This window comes from Benincasa hispida, chromosome 12, assembly GCF_027475165.1.
Source record: "Benincasa hispida cultivar pf3 chromosome 12, pf3_genome.v1.1, whole genome shotgun sequence".
Lineage (NCBI taxonomy): Eukaryota > Viridiplantae > Streptophyta > Magnoliopsida > Cucurbitales > Cucurbitaceae > Benincasa > Benincasa hispida.
Genome location: NC_143489.1, coordinates 68,430,423 through 68,453,077, shown reverse-complemented (window position 1 = coordinate 68,453,077; position 22,655 = coordinate 68,430,423). Strand labels below are relative to the sequence as shown.

Below are 22,655 nucleotides of genomic sequence, written 5' to 3'. Positions count from 1 at the left end.
AGCTTTGTTTATTGGATATGAGTAAATGCCATAATTAAATAACACTTATTTTATTCATTGAACAATGTGTATCTTTACAAAACAACGAAACTCCGGGAGAATTAGGACACCAATCCCAACATACCTACCATAGATGCATAAGGAATCCATCTCATCTCCTCAATCTCTTAAGGTGTCTTAGGACACTATTTCTTAGAAAGAACAATTCAATGCCTAAAAGGTAGTAAACCTTTCTTAGAATTCTGCATCGAATATTTAAGACAAGGCTAGCGTTTTATTCTTACGATCCCTATATAATTTGGATCCTTAGAACATACTGAGCTTCACCCAAATCTTTCATTTAGAACTAAACAACTAATCATTCCTTAATTTTGGTCAAAAAACCTACATCATTCCCAATGAGTAGGATATCATCCACATACAACACCAAGCAAGCTACTGAACCGTTAATGATCTTCTGATAAACACAAGATTCATCAACATTTTGATTAAAGCCATAGGTTTTGACCGTAGCATCAAACCTCGTGTTCCAAAATCTAGATGCCTGTTTCAATCCATAGATGGACTGATTAAGCTTGCAAACTTTTTGCTCTTGACCCTGTACTATGGATCCTTCTGGTTGAGTCATGTAGATATCTCTTTAAGATTACCGTTCAATAAGACAGTCTTAATGTCTATTTTCCATATCTCATATTTATAATATGTGGCAATAGATAAGAGAATCCTGACAAATTTTATCATAGCAACAGGATAGAAGGTTTTTTCATGGTTCACCCTCTCAACAATTTAAACCATTCCTCTTATATATCCTTTAGTGATCTAACAAGAGGACCTTATGAACCTGCAGATTAGAAGCTCCAATGCTATAAGATTAATTACTTAAACTCTTTAATTAAATTAATCAATTTTCATTAACTACCGGTCACTCTATTAAAGATTGAGAGTTGCACTCTTCGTACTCTAGATTTATTTTTGTGTCCACGGATATAACAAATCAACAATGAGTCGACTCTTCACAAATTTCTCAAACTATAACTAGGTCAAAATACTGTTTTACCCTTATAGTTACATCTAACTTCTTAAATAGCACTGATCCCTTTAATGAACAAACAGTTTATAGTCCAACTATAAACACCTCTCTGCCAGTAAAAGGTTGAGGCCTCAATGTTCAAGACCAGGAATCATTTATTAAGGGTGCAATTTATCTACTTTCCCTAAGGTCAGGAAATGAGTGGATTTCATCTTGTATAGTTGTCTTCCCAACTACCTACTCGAACAAGTCCCCAAAATGGTAGGCATGTTGAGTCAGCTAACAAGGTCTTTCTCACCCATGAATTCAAAGGATTATCCTTATAGATAGAAGTTCACAACTCATTCAGGATTAAGATCAAGTCACCTATGGTTCTAATGAAATGTAAGTCTATTCTAGCAATGGTGTTATATAGAGAGACTATTCATTTCGTGGTCCGGTCTTATACAAACTCTTTGTATAGAATACCCCACTCGCATGTCTCCACATGAACGATCAGGATCAGACATTTGTAGCACTTTCTAACAATTGTAATATCTACAAAGTAGATAGTATTCGTAATGTCACCAGGATAAGGTACCCAGCTTTATCCATCTACTACAGACCATTTAGGTTATTACTTAAACATGATCCACTTATATGTCTCAACATATATGTTTAAGTTTTATAAGATAACTTTGGATCTTAGTTTATTGGATTGAATTAATGCAGTCTAAACATTAATAAAATACCTCTTATTTTATTAGATATATAATTTCTCTTTACAAACTACAAGATAGACTCGATTTAGGACATTAACTCCAACAAGAGCACTATACATTGGACATTCATAAGTAAAACGCTTAAAAAATATTTTGAAAACTAGTCACTCACAATCTTAAGCTACTTGTCTAAAGGGTCTATAAGCCTTTTTCTATTTGAGTTTGCCTTGGAATAAGGAAAGGTCCCTTAGTCAGCATAATTAGCTCCCGTTTTTGCTTAACGCATAAACTTAACTTCATCACATACTAATACTTCATTGCATTACAATTAAGTTCGACGCATCATAAACCATCTACACCGCATCAACTATCCTTAGCCCTCTTACCTTCTAATTTGGCTGAGAATTAAAAATCCTTTCTCAAGGTGCTTAGGTAAACACTGAAACACCTTCTTAGCCTGTGCAACGAACATTTACTACGACATGCTCAGAGCACCTTAGTTGTGAACTCTTTGCTTACGCATCAACGCATATCATTAATTGACAGTTGCTTGTTTGTTCTTCATATGCAGTTACTTGCTTATTCATCCACAACATCATTTCAAATTTCAATTTTCCAGATTTCATAACTTTTATCCCAACATTTGTTTAGCTAAATTCCTTTCAACGAATTTGTTCATAACATCTTTACTTTCACTTACCTTATAAATTGAGCATTACTCCCTTTGAGTTGATTGGGATCCTCCAATTTTCCTTCAAGATTTTTTATAACTCTCTCACTTTCTAAGTCTTCAGATGGTAGCCACACTCCTTCATTTAGGCATAAGAAAACCTTTGGCAAACCATTTTCCTTCTTCATCATGTTAATTTATACTTAGGCTTGCATGGCATTCTAGCTTGATTAAACGTCACCTGGCATACTTATCTTCCAATTGACATCTCTAAGACTGCCACCTAACTTATTTACCAGTTAATTAAGTTGAACTTCTCAGCTTAACTTCACCACATGGCCTTGCGGCCACTTAAGCCTTTTCCTGGTCAGTGCAAACTTCTACTCTTCATCATATCCACTGAGCGACACCTTCAACGCATGATCCTCTGTCGCCTCATTTGTCAACTTAGCCTCAACAATGGCAGACGAGGTTGGTCACATACTTTCCTCATACCACATTGTTGTACTTAGCCATAACATTCCCTCCTTGGACTTCTGGCCACCTAGTTCAATAGAGCTGGCCGTATGGTGCCTCATAGCTTCAACGCATGGAGTCCTTTACTTTCTATAAGTGTTATCTTCTTTCTACATCACCCGAGAGCTCAACATTCCATACTTAGCATATTTTCTTGCCCTTTTTTTAGCTTGTTGTTGTTTAAACTCTTAAACTTTCTATGCGTCGACTGCTCTTACAACCCAAGAGCATATATTCCTAACGCTTAGAAGATTTTTCCTCCTCTTAAATATTACAAAAACATCATTCATTAAAATATACTTAGCTTAGTTTTTGCATTAATGTTAATACACATCTTTAACACATAATTAAGAGAACTTAAACTTAATTAACTAGTACAACAAGTTCAGGGGTTTACATTGTATGTATGGTTGAATGTTGTTAATTTATTTTCACTACTTTAGTATATAAATGTTATGTATGTTAAGTAATGAAAATGAGATTGTATGAAGCATGACATTACTTTAGGTAATTTATAAATGTTATATTTTCCAAAGTATATCATATAGTGCAAGGTTTTAATTTATTTCATTTATTCTTTATAATAGTTATAAATAAATGAAATTAGAAATTAAAATTTATACTAAAGAATTGCATGCTCATGTTGAAGGAATAGTGAAGTTCAAATGCGGAAACGGGATAGTCCTTGTTTACTTTTTTTTACACAAATTACGAATTTACAGAACAAAAATTTATGCATAACAATAAATTACAGCATGTTTCTCTCAAAAGGAATTAGGGAAGAAAAACAACTTACCCTTGAAGAACTAATTCTTCGCGAGAACCCTTCTTCCAGTCACGAACTATTCATCTAGATCTTGATCTCCAAAACTGTAATCCCAAATGGCCACCACCACAAGAGAACCTCTTGTATTCTCTTAGGGGTGAGAATAAGCAGAAGTGATGGGCTTTGTTAAGATTTTAGGAAGAGGGAAAGGATTTTTTGGAGGAAGAAGAAAACAATTTTTCTTTTATGTTTTGGGAAAAAATCAAAGAGAGATCGAAAAGCTCCTCTGTGAAGCTTCTGTGAAGAAGATGAAGACCACTTCACATTACCACGACTAATCAAGAAAGAAAAGAGGGGGAGGGAGTTACAACTCCTTCCAAAATTAATTAATTAAAAATAAAAAAAATTAATAAATTACAATTATTTAATAAATTATTTAATATATATATGATAACCACCTTATCATATAGTATATATTAAACTATATGTTATATCAAATATAACACATAACCTATAGTTTAAGCTTACCATTTTAGGGATTCATTTGATTCGAGAGCTGGGAACACAGCTACACAAGAGAAAATTCATTCCTTCCTATTGTTAGGATAAGTAGATGAATTGCTCCCTTAAGTGCTAATTTCGGGTATAAAATAATGTGGTGTCATACCCTCTCCTGGCCCAAGAGGGTTTCGGTTATAGTTGGACAATGACTAATTATTCATTAGAGGATAAATGGTACCTATGGAGTTAGATGTAACTACAGGGGTAAAAGGGATTTAACCCAGCTGTACTTGCAAGTAATTTGTGTAGGGTCAACGCACTATTGATTGGTTATATCCAATAGACAGAAATATATCTATAGTGCGAAGAATGCAGTTGTTGGTCTTTAGTGGAGTGACCGGTAGTTAATGAATGGAGGTTAATTTAGTTAAAGAGTTTAATTCATTAATCTCGTATTATTTGAGCTTAATCTATAGGTCCATAAGATCCTCTTGTTAGCTCAATAAGAATGAATGAGAATCAAATTAATTTTTTATAATTTGAATTGTTCAAAATAATTAAAGGGAGTCAATTATATATAATACGATTAATATAATGTATATGATGCATTATAACATAAAGTTTAAGGAGAGAAATAAATATTTGAATATGATTCAAATATTAACTATATGAATATGATTCATATTAATACTATAGGTTAGATGAGAGAATATAAACTATAGGTTATATTATATGTGATATAATAAACTATAGGTTAGATATTATATGGGATATAATATATGGTTGTATTTAATTACATTAATGTAATATAATTAAATTAAATTTTAGTTTTTGAAATCCAAATTTATTAACTCCTTGGGAGTTATTAATTAGTGGCATAACTTCCTCACTCATTATGGCAACATTGAGGTAGGAGAGAAGGAATTGAACGTAAAATCATTCTTCTGCAGAAAAACTCTCTCCCAAGATCTTGATCTTAATCCCTCTGCCAAAACTCTCAGAGAACTCTTACTTATCTTCCTTCACTGGAATCAAACAAAAGTCCATCAAACTCTCTGTGAGTCTCATCTTGAGAATAAGAAGGTAACGTTGTGATGGTGTTCTCCTTGCCAAGTTCGTGATCTTGTTGTGGTTCCGTGTTGTTGTAAACAGTAGAGATTTGTGATCTTTTGTTGCAAGAATTTGGACTTTAATGTCGATTGGAAAAAGTGAAATCAGATGTATAATGACGGTTTAAAAAATGGATCTTTAATATCCATTTTAAACCAATATTGAAGATTGACTTTAATGTTGGTTTAAAACCGACATTAAAGATCTCAATTTATTTTTTTTTTACTCTATTAAAAAAAATCTCTTTCATTTCAAACAAATCTTCTCTCCCTTTCACTCTCTCTTACCAAGCCCTCTTTTCTCCAACATTGTAGAGTCTGATCTTCAACAATAGATCTTTGATTTTGTGGGCGTTTTCGTTGTCATGGGTCTCTGTCCAACGTCCAACATCTCTTTCCATCTGGTGTTCGTTCGTCGTCGACCAAATCCACTTCTCCGCTGTGTCATCGACCAAATTTGTCCATTCTTCATCAACCAAATCCACTTCTCCATCGTGTCGTCGACCAGATTTGTCCGTGTCGTCGCTCGTCAACCAAATCCATTTCTCCATCGAACATTTTCCCTTTTTCAGTTCCACCGACCACCCTATAGGTAAACTTTGAACACTAATGTACATTATTCCATATAAAAGGAGAATCGCACGTTACATGAAAATTTAACGTGGAGTTGTAAGTTGCTTGGGAAGAACTTATCGATTGAGTCGAACAAACTGAAGTTGTAAGATCACTGTTTATGACTTCTTTACTGTGTTAAATACCAAGAATAAGTTCCTTTCATCCAATATTTACGTCTTGTTCGTCAGGATGCATTTGAAATCAATTTCTCATGCCCTCACGGCATGCCCGAACGGAGAATTGGTGCTACAGTTGGGCAAGATTGTGCACTTCTGGAAAAGGTTTGTGGATGGACTAATGCAAAAGCTCCTATCCCTGTTTGGGCAAAATTGACCCCCAATATCATTTCACAGGCATTTTTGCCTCTACCTTTGGAAGATCACATTATCCTTAGAACTGTGTTTGTCAAGTTATGGGACCAATTGTTTTACTGATGATGATAGTTGATAATAATATGATATATATGGTACAACTCCCAAACAAACTTTGCACTTACATAACTTTTATGCATTTTTTTAGTACAATAAGGGGAGGGGTGGGAGGATTCGAACCATGGACCTCATGGTCATTAACACACCTCGGATGCCAGTTGAGTTATTCTCACTTTCACATATAACTTATATGTTAGAAGAAATGGTTTTTATATTTGAATCAGATTCGACTTTTATGAATAATTATAATGAAATCTCTATGGTTGTAGCTTTGGGAATAATTTGGATAACTGTGCATATAAACCAAATTCAGATGTTGGAAGAAGCAACATTTTCCTATATGAAGTAGCATGAAGAAAATGAAATATGTTCTATGATTGCATGTACCGATGCAACTGATGAATTTCCTCCTCTTTTTGTATGGTATTATTTGAATTGAAGTTTCATGTAACGTGTGACTCTACAAGTAAACTTTTTTATTCTAGGTCATATTTGTATACCCATCGACCCTGAACACTGATGAGTTTGATCCTACCACCGTGCCAACTGTTGCCTAGGTAAAACAATAAGAAATAAAGGCATATAGTGTAAATATTATACTTTTTCCTACTAATTTTCAGCGAGGAAAATGTTTAATTTTTATCATAATATATAGCAGTTGTTCCATTTTGGCTTCTAAGAAATAAGTTGAATTATGAGAGGATGGATTGCAGCTCCTAGAAGAACTTAATGCAGCAGACATAAAAGTAGATAGTGAGGCTGGTACGTGATATTCAATCTTTACTATAGATTTGTGAGACTCCTGCTTTATTTGCTAGGGTAGCTGCGTTAAGATAACTGAATATCATGATTAACCAATGTCATTATAATCTTTTTCTTTATGACAGACTGGGATAGGATAACTAAATACAGATTGTGATATTTGTTTGGATCGATGAAATTTTGAACTTTGCTGAGTTTTTATTTGTTGGCTTTTCATTTCATTGATAGGAATTAAGTCCATGAATCTGGAGGTATAAGATCGAATGCCCATGTGATAACTTTTGATATTTGAAATCAAGTGAGTAATCATATCTGAGTTTTTGTAAATTATTGTTGTTTATGTTATTTGTTCTGTCGAGAGAAGATTGTTGTTTGAATATTGTTGGAAGTGCATTTCTTTATACAGGTGTTAAAGTAAAAATTTTTTGTATTGTTGTGGTAGTGTTGTCATGTTGCCGAAAGTTTTTAAAATATAAGAATTATAAAGTTAGTTGTAGGTTAAAATATGGTAATATTCCTTAGTTTAGCATTAAAATTTTGGATCATTACAATGACTATTATACAACTATGGTAGTTTATGGGTTGAGTTCATTTCTTTCGTTATTTATAAATTTCTTATACTAATGCAACTTATATTTGTTTGTTTATACACTCTCATATGACATCACTCGAACGAGTACAGGGAGGTTCTAGATAGAGGGCATAACAAACTCATCTATAGAATAGAGAAAAGAATAGCAAGTTTTGCATTCATTTCTTTTGGTAAGTTTGTATAAATACAGTTTCCATACTTCATGTGATTTCTTTTAGTATGATTCATTTATCTTTAAATTATTCTTGATTTTATATACTTAAGCAAGCATGTCTTCTTTACAGATTTTTTGGGATAGTAATGACACTCCAAAGTAGACAACCAGCTCTCTCAATCTTTAGTTAATTTTTTGTATTTGTTGAAAGTTAAGTTGTATATACAAAAGCAATTAAGATTTTATTTTGGGATGATTTTGATACATAAGCAGTCAACTACTTCTTTGTAAGTATAAATTTTATGATTCTCTTAGGGAGCTAACTATTATTCGTACTTTGTGAGAAAGGTTTAGATTTAAATTTTTGTGTTTGTTGAGATCTTAATATATAAAAATAGTTCTTGTTTGTAGATAAATTATTATAATGTTGTTTTTAACTTTTTAACCGACATTAAAAATGAATTGGACAATGGCATTTAAAAAAAATGGACAATAATTTTGGGTTTTACTATCGGTTTAAAATTGACATTAAAAGGCTTTAATATCTGTTGACAATCGACATTGAAAATCGTATTATAAAAGATCTTTAATGTCGGTTGTATTTAATGTCAGATTTGAACCGACATTGAAGATGGTGTACAATGTCGATTTAAAACTGACATTAAAGACCTTTTATAACACGATCTTTAATGTTGGTTGTCAACCAATATTAAAGCCTTTTAATGTTAGTTTTAAACCGACATTAAAGTCCAGAATTCTTGTAGTGAGAGGAAACGTGAAGAAATGTTTCTTCAAGGTTTAGTATTCGATCTCCCTTTCTTCTCTGAATTTCTGTAGAAAAGCATGCTTAGGACTTGTTGTTTATCTTGTGTTTCCGTCTCTCTGTTTTATTGAGTTTTACAAACAAAATTTGAGACACGAGGCGTTCATACGCTTCCACTTCGAGAATCCAGTCCCTTCATATCTAATCTATTGCTTCTTGGAGACTAACATACAATTATATGTCTCGTATTATACGTAAATTTAAAGCATCAAATTGTACAATCAAGTATTGATTGTCAATCAATAACAAGAAATTTTAATTCATAATCAATAAATCAAGGGTAAAACCCGTAGACAAGAAATCCCAATCATATTATAAAAATAATCCCAAAATACAATGAGTTCCTCCAAAATCCTCTAAACTAGAAGGAAAAAAGAACATAGATCCTACTTTCCTAGATGGTGGAAAAGATAGAGCAGAACATAGTTTTTTCTTGATTACAGAAAGATATAAAAAAAAAAAAAAAATTAAAAAAACTAAAAACTAATTATGTAGATGGATAGAGGGTGAAAAAAAGAAGAAAACGAATAGTCATTTGTCCAAAACAACCACCCAGATCAAAAGATATCACCTAAAAACCAAAGTGCAGTTTTTATAACTGCACGGCGACGCCGCGGTGCTGCACCATTTTTTAACGTTCTGTGAAGAGCATCGTGCCCCAGCGCCTTAGGGCACCGCGATGCTCTCGCCTGGGGTATTTTGGTCATTTTGGCCAAGATTACGATTATTGTGTGGCAAATGTGAAGGGTAGGAATAAACTAATTTGTTTAAGAGAGTTCCCACTGACACTAAACCCATAAGTGCTTCAATCGAAAAGCATCTTCTCGATGAAATGCTCACTAATAACCATACTATAGATTACAGATCACTCTCTTCCATACAAATCAAAAGTTTACCTTATAAATAGAAGTTCACAACTCATTCAGGTCTAAGGTCAAGTTACATATGGTCATCCTAGTGAAAAGTTCGTTTCTTCAAGCAACGGTGTAATACTGAGAAATCAATTATTTCGTGGTCTGATCTTATATAAACTCTTTATATAGGATACTCCCACTCACATGTCTCCACATGAACAATATGGATCATATTGTTTGTAACACTTATAACTCATGTAACAATTATAAAGTGGGTTATATTTGCAGTGCCACCTAGATAAGACATCCAACCTTTACCATATACTGCAAACCTTTTAGGTCATTATTTGAACATGATCCACTCGTATGTCTACCACATACTCTTCAAGTTTCATGGAATGACCTTGGATCTTAGTTTATTAGATTGAGTTAATGCTATCTAAAATTCAAATAAAATACTTCTTTATTTTATTAAATAATAATTTATATTTACAAAATTACAAATTACAAGATGAACGAGATTTAGGACACTAAATCCAACAGTAGGATCTCGAGTAATACAAGCATTCTAGAGCGTTATGGATTGTTCAAAGTTAATTTGGAGCAATTAGGAGCTAAAAAGGGCATCCGAGACTTCAAACGGGAGAGAACTCCCATGGAGAACCCCTTTTAAAATGCCATAACCAGCGATCCAGATTACCCACCGAATCCTATTCATCAAAAGAGTTGGCATTGTGTAAAAGCTAGGCAACTCCAACCCTGAATTCTAAGCACTTGTGATAGAGGAGGCCCTCTTTTTATCTAGGTCCCAAATAATCTCATGATCGTGTTGATGTCTAGGAACCAAGATCTCTAAAATAGCTTCAACATCCTTCGGAAGAAAAGTACTTGATTCTTTTAGCTCATCATTTTGACGACCATATGCTCAACAACTGAGGAAGCCAATTCTTTATGTTATCACATTTGTTTTACTTTTTAAAAAAATAATTAATTTTAAATTATTGTTAAATAATGTACAGGGGATGTTGTGAACTTTTAGCTGATGTTTTTTTTTCCCATATTTAATTAATACATGTTTACATATACTATTAAAAATGTTGATTGATAGTTCAAACCTATTCGTTCATAGAATTATGTTGTGAACTTTTACTTTGTGTTTTTTTTAAAAAAAAATATTGTTAAATAATGTACAAACAGGTGAAGTTGTGAACTTTTAGTTGATGTTTTTTTATATACATTTTATTAATACATGTTGACATTAAAAATTTTGATTGTTGGCAACTTGATCATAATTTAAACATTAGATTGAAAGTTCAAACTTCACTTAAAAGAATTATGTAATCCTTTTTTGTTCTATACAAATTTTCTGATTGATTAGTTTTCTCTCCAAGCAATCATTCTCATCATCATCAAGCCTTATAATATGCCTTATAATATTCTTGACTCAAATTCTACCAATTATAGAATTAAGTATAAAACTAGGGCAGTTTGAAAAAATATTTGCAAAAAATAGGTAAGCTAGAAACTATTTGTAAAAGTAAGGGCTGTTTTTTTTTCTTTTATTCATTTAATTATTTTGGGTAGATTGAAACCAAAACAATTCAAAATTCCACATGGTCAAGCAATTTTGACCCATTTCATTTTTTTTTTTTTTTCATCTTTCTTTTGTTATTTTTTATTCAATTTAGTCCTTTGTAAATACTGAATTAAATTTGTTTTTTTTGTTTTTTTGTAAAATCTGTTTTTTAGTTTAATTTTTCTCATCTCCTATACTTTTTAATTTTAGGGTCTTTTGTAAACTTCAAAAAAGAAAAATTAATCTTTTATACTTTAATTTGGAAGTTAGCATCTCTAAAAAAGAAACGCCGTTCTTCCCAACTAAATTTTTTAGATAAAATATTTTTTATCTAAATTGTTTAGTAAAATATTCATTTTAAACCAAAATGTATCCAAGATTTAGAAGATGGTTACGACCATTTTGATCAAACAAAATATCTCTATTTATTATTAAATGATGATCTACTTGATTATTATGTCTAAACCATCCTTCGTAAATCATATATTGTCCATGGATTACATTGACCCAGCGAAGTTGACATCAGACCTTCATCTCTACCTTCACCATAGAATCGGTAAACTACAAATTGATCAGAAAAATTGAACATCATAGTTGATTGCATCATGAATAAAAAAAATATTAAGTTTTAAAACTTGCAATAAAAATTGAATTAAATATGTCTTTTTCTCTTAATATTGTAAATTTTGAAAAGATAATATTTTTTTAACGATGTAACCAATCACGACGTTGGATTTTCTAATCAATTTGTGGTATATCAGTTTCATGGTGAAGTTAGAGATGAAGGTCTCTGAAATATTTAATTTGAAAGAATGTTGTTTCTTCTAAAGATGATAACTACTAACTTATAATTAAGGTATAAAAGATAAACAAAAAAATTATCAAACTTGACAAAAACCGTAAGATGAAAACTGCAGAAGATGAAAAGAACTAAACAAAAAAAAATTATACAAAGAAAATAAGAAAATTAAAAGGGAAAATACACATTTAATTTCGTCTTTTTTATTAAAAAATTAAAAAAAAAAAAAAAAAAAAAAAAAACCCGGGAGAAATAAAAAAATAAAAAATGAAATATGCCAAAATGACTTGATCACGTGGAATTTCGGTTTTTACAAAAGACTGAAATGAATAAGGACAAAAAAATTATCTTATTTTTACAAATAGTCCCTAACCTACTTATTTTTTGCAAATATTTTTCCAAATCGCCTTATTTGTATTTCATCCCTCAAATCAATTTTTTGGAATAATTACAAATATAGACAATTAGACCTAAAATATTAGCATATATAATATAATATTAAAAAATTTATAAATATGGCCAAATTTAAATATTAATTAGTGATAGACCATATTATTGATAAAAGTCTATCATTGATAGACCATATCACTAGTAAGAATCTATCAATAAGATAGACTTGTCTATATTTGTAATTTTTTTAAATGATGTTATACACTTGGTTATTATTCATAAAAATACTATCAATTGTAATTACCCTGATTTTTTTACATAGTAAAGATTAGTTGTAGCTAAGTTTTTTCTTTCTACATCAAATCATCAGATTATCGTATTTGTTTTTAATATGATTCTTAAGTTTTTTTTTTTTTTGTATAATTATACTTATTATTAAAATCTTAAAAAATATAATTAAAATTAATTATTAAATAGTTAAAAAAATGTTTTTTATGCCGGGCTTCAATTTAATTTGTAACGATTTGATTCATATACTTTCAAATTTATAAAAATTTAGTAGTTAAACTCGAGTATGTTGTAATTCAGTCTTTATCATAAAAAAAAATATTTTTAAAATTTAATGAAATTTCTTCCTAATAACGAAATGATTGCACAACAATAAATGAACTTTATTTCTTTCTAAAGTTTATTAATTAGATATGATTTGTACCCACAAATTTTTTCAAACAAATCGCTGTGGATCTGATACCAATTTCAACAGTTTGTGTTGTTAGACATCAATAGAAACAAAAATGTAAGTCGTTTGATGAGTGAAAACGTATTGGAAAACTACATGAAATGGCATATTTTGTAATAGTTTTACAATTATCATCAATTGTCCAATCTCCAATTTGACAATCAAGATTTAGCCCCATCCAATTTTCCTTCATCGAATTTCTTAATTAAACATATATGTGATTTACGTGTGCACAGCAACTTATTCAATCTAATCAAACTCATCGATTCTACAGGCAGCCAATTCGTTGGGTTAAACCAAGCAAGCGCCGTAATTATCAATTAAAAAGTCTAAAGCTCTATTTGAACTAAATATTTTAGTCCTATTAGATTCAATAGCGTCCATCTAGAACTAAAACAAGTGCATTACATTCTTCAGCTTCATTGTGTGATTAAGTAATTAGAGTATCCCAATTAATTAACCAAGCTATCCTTAAACCTAAGTTGAGCATGCATTTTAAGGTTTGTGGTTAGCCTATATTCCTGAGCATGCATACATTCTACCTTTGCTACTTATGTTTGATTCAAGTTGGACGAACAAGAAGGAAAGCATAAGCTTAAAATCTATAGCTAAAACATACATTTGTGATAGGAACGTCAATCCACACACACAAACATTCATTTAAGTATAATCAGATTCAAGGGACATAAGTCACAATGCATTAAGTTTAATTAAGAAAACCTCACAAAGATTACATAGGTTCTTTCCTCCCAAAAACTAGGGAATCTCTTTCCTCGAGAATCCACAGACAAGATGTAGAAGAGATTAGGAAGTTCCATCCTTGATTACAACCCAAAAGAAATAAAACCTAATCTAAGAGATAAAAAAAGAAAGAAGAAAAATCACTAGTGGCTACTCTATCTTTTCACCTCTAGATCTCTACTGAATGCTCGATTTTGACCTTAATTGCATGCGGAATGTCCCAATCACCTCATTACTCTATTTCTTGTTTAAAAACTCAATAAAACATTAAATACATAGGAACTAACAAGATTTAGGTGAAGATAACTCTTTTAGAGAGCTATCAACCCCTCAAGTCAATGTCTAATCCGTAGAAACACTAAAACATCGATAGAAATTGTTGATATATTGACCAAAATTTATTACCATGGATAGAAAAATATGAGTATACATATAAAAGTAACTAATATGATCTAATCTATAAGAGAGTGTTTGATGCTCAGAGTTGAGCTTAGTTTAAAAAAATATATGTTTGATATGTAAAGTTGAATTATTTTATCAAATTTATCTGGTATACTTTTTTTAGAGTAAATAAGTATAATCTTCTACTCTAGTTTTTTTTTGTTTGTTTGACTTTTTTTTCAACCATTTAATTTCACACATTTTTTTTTCCAAAATTTCGACACTCAATTGAGTTTCGAACTTCAACACTTTCACCGTTATTTTTCAATTGTGCATGTAACCATTATTCAGTTTCTTGGCCATACTTAGCCAAAACTTGGACAAAGTAACACCTAAAGAAATATGGTCTTCTGCTGTTTATTTTTGTTTGACTTTTTGTTTTCGTTTTCGTTTTTGTTTTTCTTTCGTCGTGGTACTGAATCGAATGAGATTTTAAAAACGTTTTTTTTAACTTTAAAATAACTTTTTATTTCAAGGAATTTCACATTCAATTACTAATTTTTCCTCAGCAAATCTCATTTTCCATTCACAAATTATGACAAAAATATAATTTTTAGTCATCCTTTATTTTCGTACGTTTCCAACAAAGTTTCAGACAATATGTTTTTATCAAATCCTTCCCATTTTAAACAGCATACCAATTTTAAAACCATTATGGTTTTTCAAATCACATAATTTAAAAATCAAATCCTTACTTTTTTAAGATCTAAAATTCATGTAAAGAGAGAATATAGTATTCGATGCTATTTTTTATTTTAAAAAAACAAACCTACAAAGGTTTATACTTGGTAGGATATTAGAAAGTGGAACATATTAAATATTGAAACATTAAAAAAAATTATTAATGTAGATTAAATTCATTATTAAAAACTTCAAATTGGATTGTTGATGATGTTTCATGTACAAATTGAACATGTATGAATATTAAATTTGTAGTTTCTTCCATTTGAATGAGTTATGTTAGATTTTGGTCAAGAAACAACTCAATTAAGTTAAATTTGACAAATGTTTCAATTTTGTATATTTGATTTTATTTCGTATTTTGGAGTAACATTTTGTATATTTGATTTTATTTTGTATTTTGAAGGGTTACTAAGTTACTAGCCTATAAATAACAACTTGTTTCTTTATTTGTAACATCACATTCTAAATCAAAGAGTTCTCTTGTTTCTTTCTTTTGATTTTGAGTTGAGTTAAAAGCAAGTATATCCAAGAGTTTTGTTGGATCTATGTAGTTCGAGGTTACAGTTTTACTAGAATATAAGTCGCTGTATTCTGCTAAGACATTCAATATAGTCTACTTGCAGTCCGTGCAGAGCAAATAATTGTCTTTAGAACAACGCTTATCAGAAGCGTGTGCTTCGACTACCTATTGAAGTTTATAACATATCTTGAGGTTCTTAGTTGTTTTGATTCATACGCTTTGTTATATCATTTGGCTTAATTTTGAGTTTGAACATTATTATTATATACCATGTATGTACTGTATTAATTGAGGTGTAAGACCAGTTATATTTTTGAAATTACTACTTTAAAAAAGATATTAATCAAACATAATTTTGAAAACTGTTTTCAGAAAGTAAATTAAATTAAACAAGTTTATTTGAAATAATTTCAACGTCTTTCATATAACAAGACACTCTTACCCTTAATTTGTTATTATTTACTTTTTTTTATTTTTCAAACTTTTTGTCAACATTTAATCATTAATTATTCTCATTGAGTTGATTAGACATGTTATATTTTTTAATTTCTATTTCGAATTATGAAAACATTCTTAAAAAATATTAATCAAACATAGTTTTGAAAATACTTTTTAAAAAGTGAATTAAAATAAAGAATTTTATTTGAACAATCTCAATAGTCAACACCTTACTTATCTAGATAAATCAAAACCTCCCAAATTCTATTATATAAACAAAAAGAAAAAAATAGCTCTTTGAACCAAGAAATTTCATTTTCTTTAATTGAGATTATATTTGACTTATCCATCATTACATATATATAATCAAATTTTTTAAATTAACTGGTGGATTATAATAGATGTTAAATAGAATGTCAGATGAAAGGAAGAGGTTGAAATAATAAAATAAATATAAGACATAAAATATGAAAACCAATCAATAATTTATTTTAATTTAACACAAAAAAATAATAAAATAATCCACAAGATCAGAAGTAATGGGTATATGACTTCAAAGTTCAAACCTTGGCTTGGACCATAAAACGAAACAACCTTTTTAACTGAGTTACTTTTATTTTTAAAATCCATATTAAATTAGGTTTATATATTTAGTCCGACAATTGGGGGATCAAATTGAATTGTGTGATTAAATATTAAGTTAGAATAAAATTTATATCTTATATTTTATAAAAACCTCAAACTCATAGATAGATTAATTTATTGTACAAAACAAGTATAAACTAAAATTGATATGCAAATATAACAATAAATTTATAAAGACCAAAATGCGTGTGATATGATTTATAAGTGATACAATGAGTAAAAATATTTAAAGTTAGTCGGGTATTACATAATCTTAAGACATTTTTATACATAAATCCTGTAAAACAAACATACTTATTTGAATATCCTCCGAACATTTTTATAAATTACTCCTTCAAAATAAATATTAAATAGTCATCTAAAATATTGAATATCTATATTTTGAGTATATATGATTAAAAAAAATTAAAAAAAAAAAAATGAGAAGGCACCTCTCTTTTTTTTTTTTTGGCAATTCTGAAAAAGCACTTTTTTTTTGGTATAATTACGGTTTCATTTGTTTCCTTATCCTTTTCTTTTCCTTGAACGCCAAATATGTGGTTAGCTAATTTTTTTTTGTATAGGAAAATAATTATTTTGGTCTCTAGAGATTGTCTTTAATCTATTTGTAACCTAACTTTCCAAATGTTATAATTAAATTTTTTTTTAGTTTATGTTTTTCTTTATCATTATATTTTACTTGGCAAATAGTTTTCAATACTTATACTTTGTAACTCAAATTTTCACTTGTACTTACTTTTAGACATGGGTGTTAATTATCAATTAATTAACATAAAATAATTCAATGTGAAACTTTTTAATTCATTATATCATAATAGAAAATTAATGAAAACTAATTTAACTTGTAAATTAATTAATATATTATAATACCAAAAAAGAGAGTATTTGGTGAAAAATCAAGAGTAAAAGTATATATATTGAAATCTAATGAAAATAATAAGGTAAAAACTCGACATTTTGAAACCTAACCAAATAAAAACTAAACATAAAATAAGGGCAAAAGTGTAATATCAAAAAACCTAGAGTCCAAATGGAAACTATAATAAAAAAAAATCATGGACCAAAATGATTTTTTCTTTTTTTTTTTTCCTTCTTTTTATTATTAGAAGAAACTATATTAACCATTCAATAATCAATTTTCATAATGAAGCGAGATGCAGACTCCAACCATCCAACTTTAAGAATGGTGATTGAAAACTATATCCATTTAGTTATATTTAAATTGACGAATTACATATAATTAAGCAACTTGATTACAAATAATCATCTAATCTATGTCAAAAACTCGAATCCCTACCTTAGAAAAAAAAAATGTCAACGACCAAATATTTCTTTTTTCTCAACAAAAACTACAAACAAAACATAAAACGGGCAATGAAATACATTATCAAACATGTCATAAGCAGTTGGTTAAGTTATTTCATTAGTCATTAAAGCACAACCAAGTTGGCCTTGAGAGGTACTCAAGGTCATATTTACAGGATGAAACTAGAGGTGGCACTCGTAAGAACAAAAATCCTCTTTTCAGTTGCCAATAACCCAATTCTCCGAAAGGAATAAGATAATGAAACCAAACAGTTCTATAAAGAAAACATATCATGCCTAATTCACTTCTCTACTTTCTACAATCTGTTATGAAAAATGACAAACTTTACACCTACAAAACAAGCTCTCTAGTGACTAACACCTTGAAAAGAAGTTTTCTATTCGCATATTAACATTTTTTACTCCGTTCTTGAACCTCTTTGCCCCTGCTGAAGTTGCGTCACTCTGCACAAATTTACACATAATAGATAATCAGAGATGATTTGTTGCAAGCTACTCATGAAATTGAAAATTTATGCTCTATTCGCTAAAGTCAACTATTCACCCCAAACACAAACTTTCTAACTCCAACATATTAACACCAAACTTCAAAACTCAATTCAACATCCCAATCACCACCTAAAGGTGTGAATGATCAAATATCCAAGAAAAACAAGATGAAACAGAATATGTTCCAGAGAATGACAGAAGAGAAGAAATAAATTCAAAACTTACCAGTGAGGATTCATTTTGAGATCTCAGGACTTTTATTTGTCCACCCCTCCCATCAGCGCCAACGACAATCAGTTCACCAGATCGTGAACCTTGCATTGCACTTGAGCCATTGGTCTGTCCACGTTTGCACCATTTACCCAAATATCTATTTGATCCATCAGGACCAAGTAGTCCACCAGAAAAAGATATACCTCCTGGATATTGAATTATTACCTCTTAAAATTGTTAGCATAGATTGCATTTTTGGGAAAAAGAAAAAACCAAGTATGTGTTATCAAACTCTACGCTTAAAAATGTACCATTACCTGGCTTATTAAGTGATATGTGGCTAGAGGATTCTCGCCTAATGTTAACAAGTACAGGTTCAGGTTCTGCAGTGTCTTCAACCAATAAAGGCATGCATTCATCCCCAGGGAGAGCAGTTCCGACTATATTATTGACTGTAGTTGTTGAAGGCATACGATTCACTGAGTTGGTTGTTCTTTCTGGTGCCTTTTTCCGGACCAAATTGCAACTGGTCAACTGCGGATGGTAAGACATTCGGTTTCCTTCCTCATTTATTTGGCGTTCTATAGTAGAATCTTTTGCATTCTCAACCTGAGAAAATTCAAAAGTTTTCTTATCCATTGAGGAGCGTATGTCCTCAGCTGTATCTACCAAGGTCAAAAAGCTTGTACGAACATCACTTGCTAAGTCAAGAACTTTCCCTTTTCTAGAAGATAATGGTTCGTTGATCTGACTTGCAGTTGAACCTGAAGCATCTGGTGAAGCAGCGGGCTTATTTTTTGCTGATACCATGTTACATTTACAACATACACTACCCTGAATCCCTTGTTTGTTTGCATCTTTCAAGCCTCTCAGAACTTCATTATCTTTATCTTCAATGGCTTTCTCTAGTTCTTGGACCCTTACCTAATAAGAACCATATGACATTAAACCAAAGCCAATGAAACCAGAGGAGATTTTTGTTATGAGCCCACCTTCAGCTTATTTATTTTCTCATTTGCCTTCTCAAGTTTCTTACAAGAGCGAGCCTCTCCCCTTCCAAGAAGATTGCACTTTGCCATCAGTTCTTTATAACTCCTATGGAAAAGTTAAGATTTTGTCAAAGCACATTGAAAACGAAGAATAAGCCAGAGGAAATACAAGCATATCCTCAGTTTTGGTCTGATCTTCAAGAATCATTAGTATATAGAACATCACGGCTTTCAATTCATAAAAATTGCTCAAAGTTTTGATTTAAGGTTAAATAACATAATTGCAAAAAGTTAAGTTCCATTACTATCTCAGATTCCATAGTTGATATTTGAGATAATTGACCTATTACGTAGGACCAAGGATTTCCTAAGAATGTCAATTGCATCTTTATTGTCTGCTCCACCACCCAATGAAGAAAGCTTTAGGACCTCCTCTTCATCAAGATCCACTTCAGATACTCTGCAATATAAATGACAACACTGTTGTTATACAAAAACACAAAAGGGAACAAAACTTGTTCTTTTTATTTTCCTTAACAACAAAATCACACTTACAACTTGAAAGCTGCAAGTTCTTTAGCTAAAGCCATACTTCTTTCGTGCAACCTTTTGCACTCAACAGTTGATTTTTCGAGTTCCTGTACCAGATCAGCAACCAAACACCATGGATGTATAGCATAATCAGCCACAAAGAAAGTAAAAAATTGCAAGAAAAGAAACATAGAAACTTAAAAGTGATTGCTGACCTCAGTTTTTAGGTGAAGCAGTTGAGACATTGAAGTTTTTTGTTTCATGGCATCATTCCTTAAGCCCACTTCCTTCTTCAGTTCATCCTGGCAAAGTTGGAGCTGAAACAAGACAATGTGATTAAGTACCACGTGTATCCATGCACTCATCAATAGTTAACATGAGCAAATAATAGCAGATGGCGCTTTCTCTAGGAGCTGAAGAATTAAAATTTTGATGTTCAGAAGAAAATCATCACTGAACGTATCGTTTTAGGACATAAGGAAACCAAGAAACTATTAGTTCTAAAGTTAGATTATCCTGATCCAGTGTAGAGAAGCCTCTCTGCTAACTACTCAAAACTCAAAAGAATAAACAATCATCATCTTAGAACAATATGTGCATTATTATAATAAACCAAAATGTAGAAGAAAAACCAATTTAAAGAAGAAGAAAAAAAAAAAAGAAAAAGAAATCATTCCTTTAACAACCAAGTACGTTTTCAATTTTCATAAGAAAGATTAATTAAAAAGTACAAAAATAGAACAGACCCAAAGCAACTAAGAAATACCAAACACTCCTCAATGGCTATCTTATGATATAAGAAGAATAGTTACAAAAGAAACTCCTATCAAACAAGCTCGAGTAGAAGCCTATAAAAATATTAACTAAGCAAGGACACCCATTTTTGTAGCCATCTTAAAATGTCCCAGCATTACTTTCCTATCAAATGTTCCAATGTAGGGTGGTAAAATCATCCCACCAGAGCATAGATTGTTGAAGATCCCATATTAGAAAAATCAAGGGACCTCACAATATTTATAAAATACATGGACTACTCCTCTCCTTGCCAATTAGTTTTGAGATGGAAGCTCATGTTATCTAAAATAGTATCATACCTCATCAAACCTAAACAGGCATTCAGTCCAAAAATAAAAATTGAGATATGATCCAAGAATGATGAACTCAAAGAGGCACCATCTTGAAAGGACATATTGAAGATCCCACATTGGAGAAATCAAGAGACCTCATAATCTTTATGAGATAAAACTTCATGTTATCTAACATAGACAACTTTGCTCCCAAGACAACCACTCATTTTCTAGTGAGGAATCAGATATTATTCCTAAGCTAAGTAAGCACCCCACTAAAACTCAAATAAAGACCCAAAGAAACCCGGCATTAATAAGCAAAACGAATGAAGAGATAATCAACAATATCCTCCCCAACCGAATAACAATTAACCCATATTCTATCATTCGTGTTGAAAGAAACAAGGCCACAGACCAAGTGAAGACTTAAACGTTTTCAGATACTGCAAATTCCAGAAGTTTTAAGCATTAGAAGGATGAGTAATCAAACACCCAAGAATTCAATATTAAACATCTATTTGTTCAAGTTTTTCCAACAACGAAGCAGAAATACCTCCTCATGAAGCTCTTTGAGATCCTTCCCCTGAGTTTCCAATGTTGAATTAAGCACCGAGACCTTCATCTCCAACCTCTTGACCTCACTTCTCAACAACTCTGGATCTTTCTCAACCCAATCAGCCGGTTTCTTAGCCAGCATTGAATCATTCGCATCCCCCACAGATTGAAAATACAGCCGCGCAACATCTTTCCCCATACAGGTCTGCTTACACATAGGACAACTGTACTTCTTCTTTCCATTGGAACAATACTCAAACCACTGCTGTAAACTAAAGAACCCCAATTACAAATTTACATCACATCAATGTTCAACACGAACAAAAAACACAAAAAATGTCAATACAAGACGAAAATCAACAAGGGTTTTACTTACCAAAGCTCGTGGAAGACATGGCCACAGATTGAGATGGATTGAAGATCCTCGATGATGGGTTTTAGATCCTCGTAGCAGATTGAGCAAATGGTTTTGGCAAAGCCGCAACCATTGTCCATTGTTTACGTTTCTGTGGGTTGTTTAATGATGAATTTGGGAAATTGGGTTTTGCGATGTGTTATGGGAAGAGAATTGGAGGGAAAATTTGGAAAGGGAAGAAGAGAAATTTGAAAAGGGAATTGATTGAAACCATTGTTGCAGAGCGGGAAAGAGTGGGAAAGTTTTGAAGACGATGAAATTTTGGTTGCTGTCTTTTCTGGGATCTAACTTATGTATACTTCTTTTTTTCCCTTAAATAAGAATTACCAATTTTTTAGGTTAAATTACCACATTTTTTTTGTATTAACAAATATTTATCAATTTGGTCATTCTTGGATGAACTTACGTTATTAATAGTAATCGAACTCATACTACAATTCAGCATACAAATGTGTTAGTAACCACAAGATATATAGATTGAATCTCCCTATCTCATATGTGCTAAAAAAAATGTTATTTATAAAACCAACCCTTTAAAAAAAATATATACCATCATGACATGAATATATATAT

At 31.0% G+C, this 22,655-nt stretch overlaps 1 protein-coding gene across 3 annotated transcripts; it reads right to left on the bottom strand.

Moving 5' to 3' along the window:
- Positions 1-17,891: 17,891 nt before the first annotated feature.
- On the bottom strand, positions 17,892-22,367 carry LOC120092637 (RING/U-box superfamily protein). Of its 3 annotated transcripts, none has more exons than XM_039050782.2 (9): positions 22,044-22,367; positions 21,666-21,939; positions 20,261-20,362; positions 20,070-20,152; positions 19,858-19,974; positions 19,518-19,620; positions 18,843-19,449; positions 18,538-18,731; positions 17,892-18,267 (listed from the first exon to the last, which is right to left on the bottom strand). In XM_039050782.2, the coding sequence occupies exons 1-9, from the start codon at positions 22,160-22,162 to the stop codon at positions 18,178-18,180; spliced, it is 1,689 nt and encodes a 562-aa protein (XP_038906710.1). In that variant the 5' UTR covers positions 22,163-22,367; the 3' UTR covers positions 17,892-18,177. The 3 variants fall into 3 exon arrangements, with proteins under 3 accessions (XP_038906710.1, XP_090163867.1, XP_090163868.1); XM_090307741.1 differs by having other exon boundaries at positions 21,666-21,932; positions 22,044-22,349; XM_090307742.1 differs by having other exon boundaries at positions 21,666-21,929; positions 22,044-22,263.
- Positions 22,368-22,655: the final 288 nt, after the last annotated feature.

What these genes read in the sequence shown, in the direction of transcription:
- LOC120092637 (XM_039050782.2), bottom strand. Translation starts at nt 22,162, where the DNA reads ATGGACAATGGTTGCGGCTTTGCCAAAACCATTTGCTCAATCTGCTAC. An exon ending in GAACTTGCAGCTTTCAAGTT is followed by an intron (nt 19,975 to 20,069) that starts GTAAGTGTGATT and finishes TTTATATTGCAG; the next exon opens with AGTATCTGAAGTGGATCTTG. An exon ending in CTCAAAATGAATCCTCACTG is followed by an intron (nt 18,268 to 18,537) that starts GTAAGTTTTGAA and finishes AAATTTGTGCAG; the next exon opens with AGTGACGCAACTTCAGCAGG.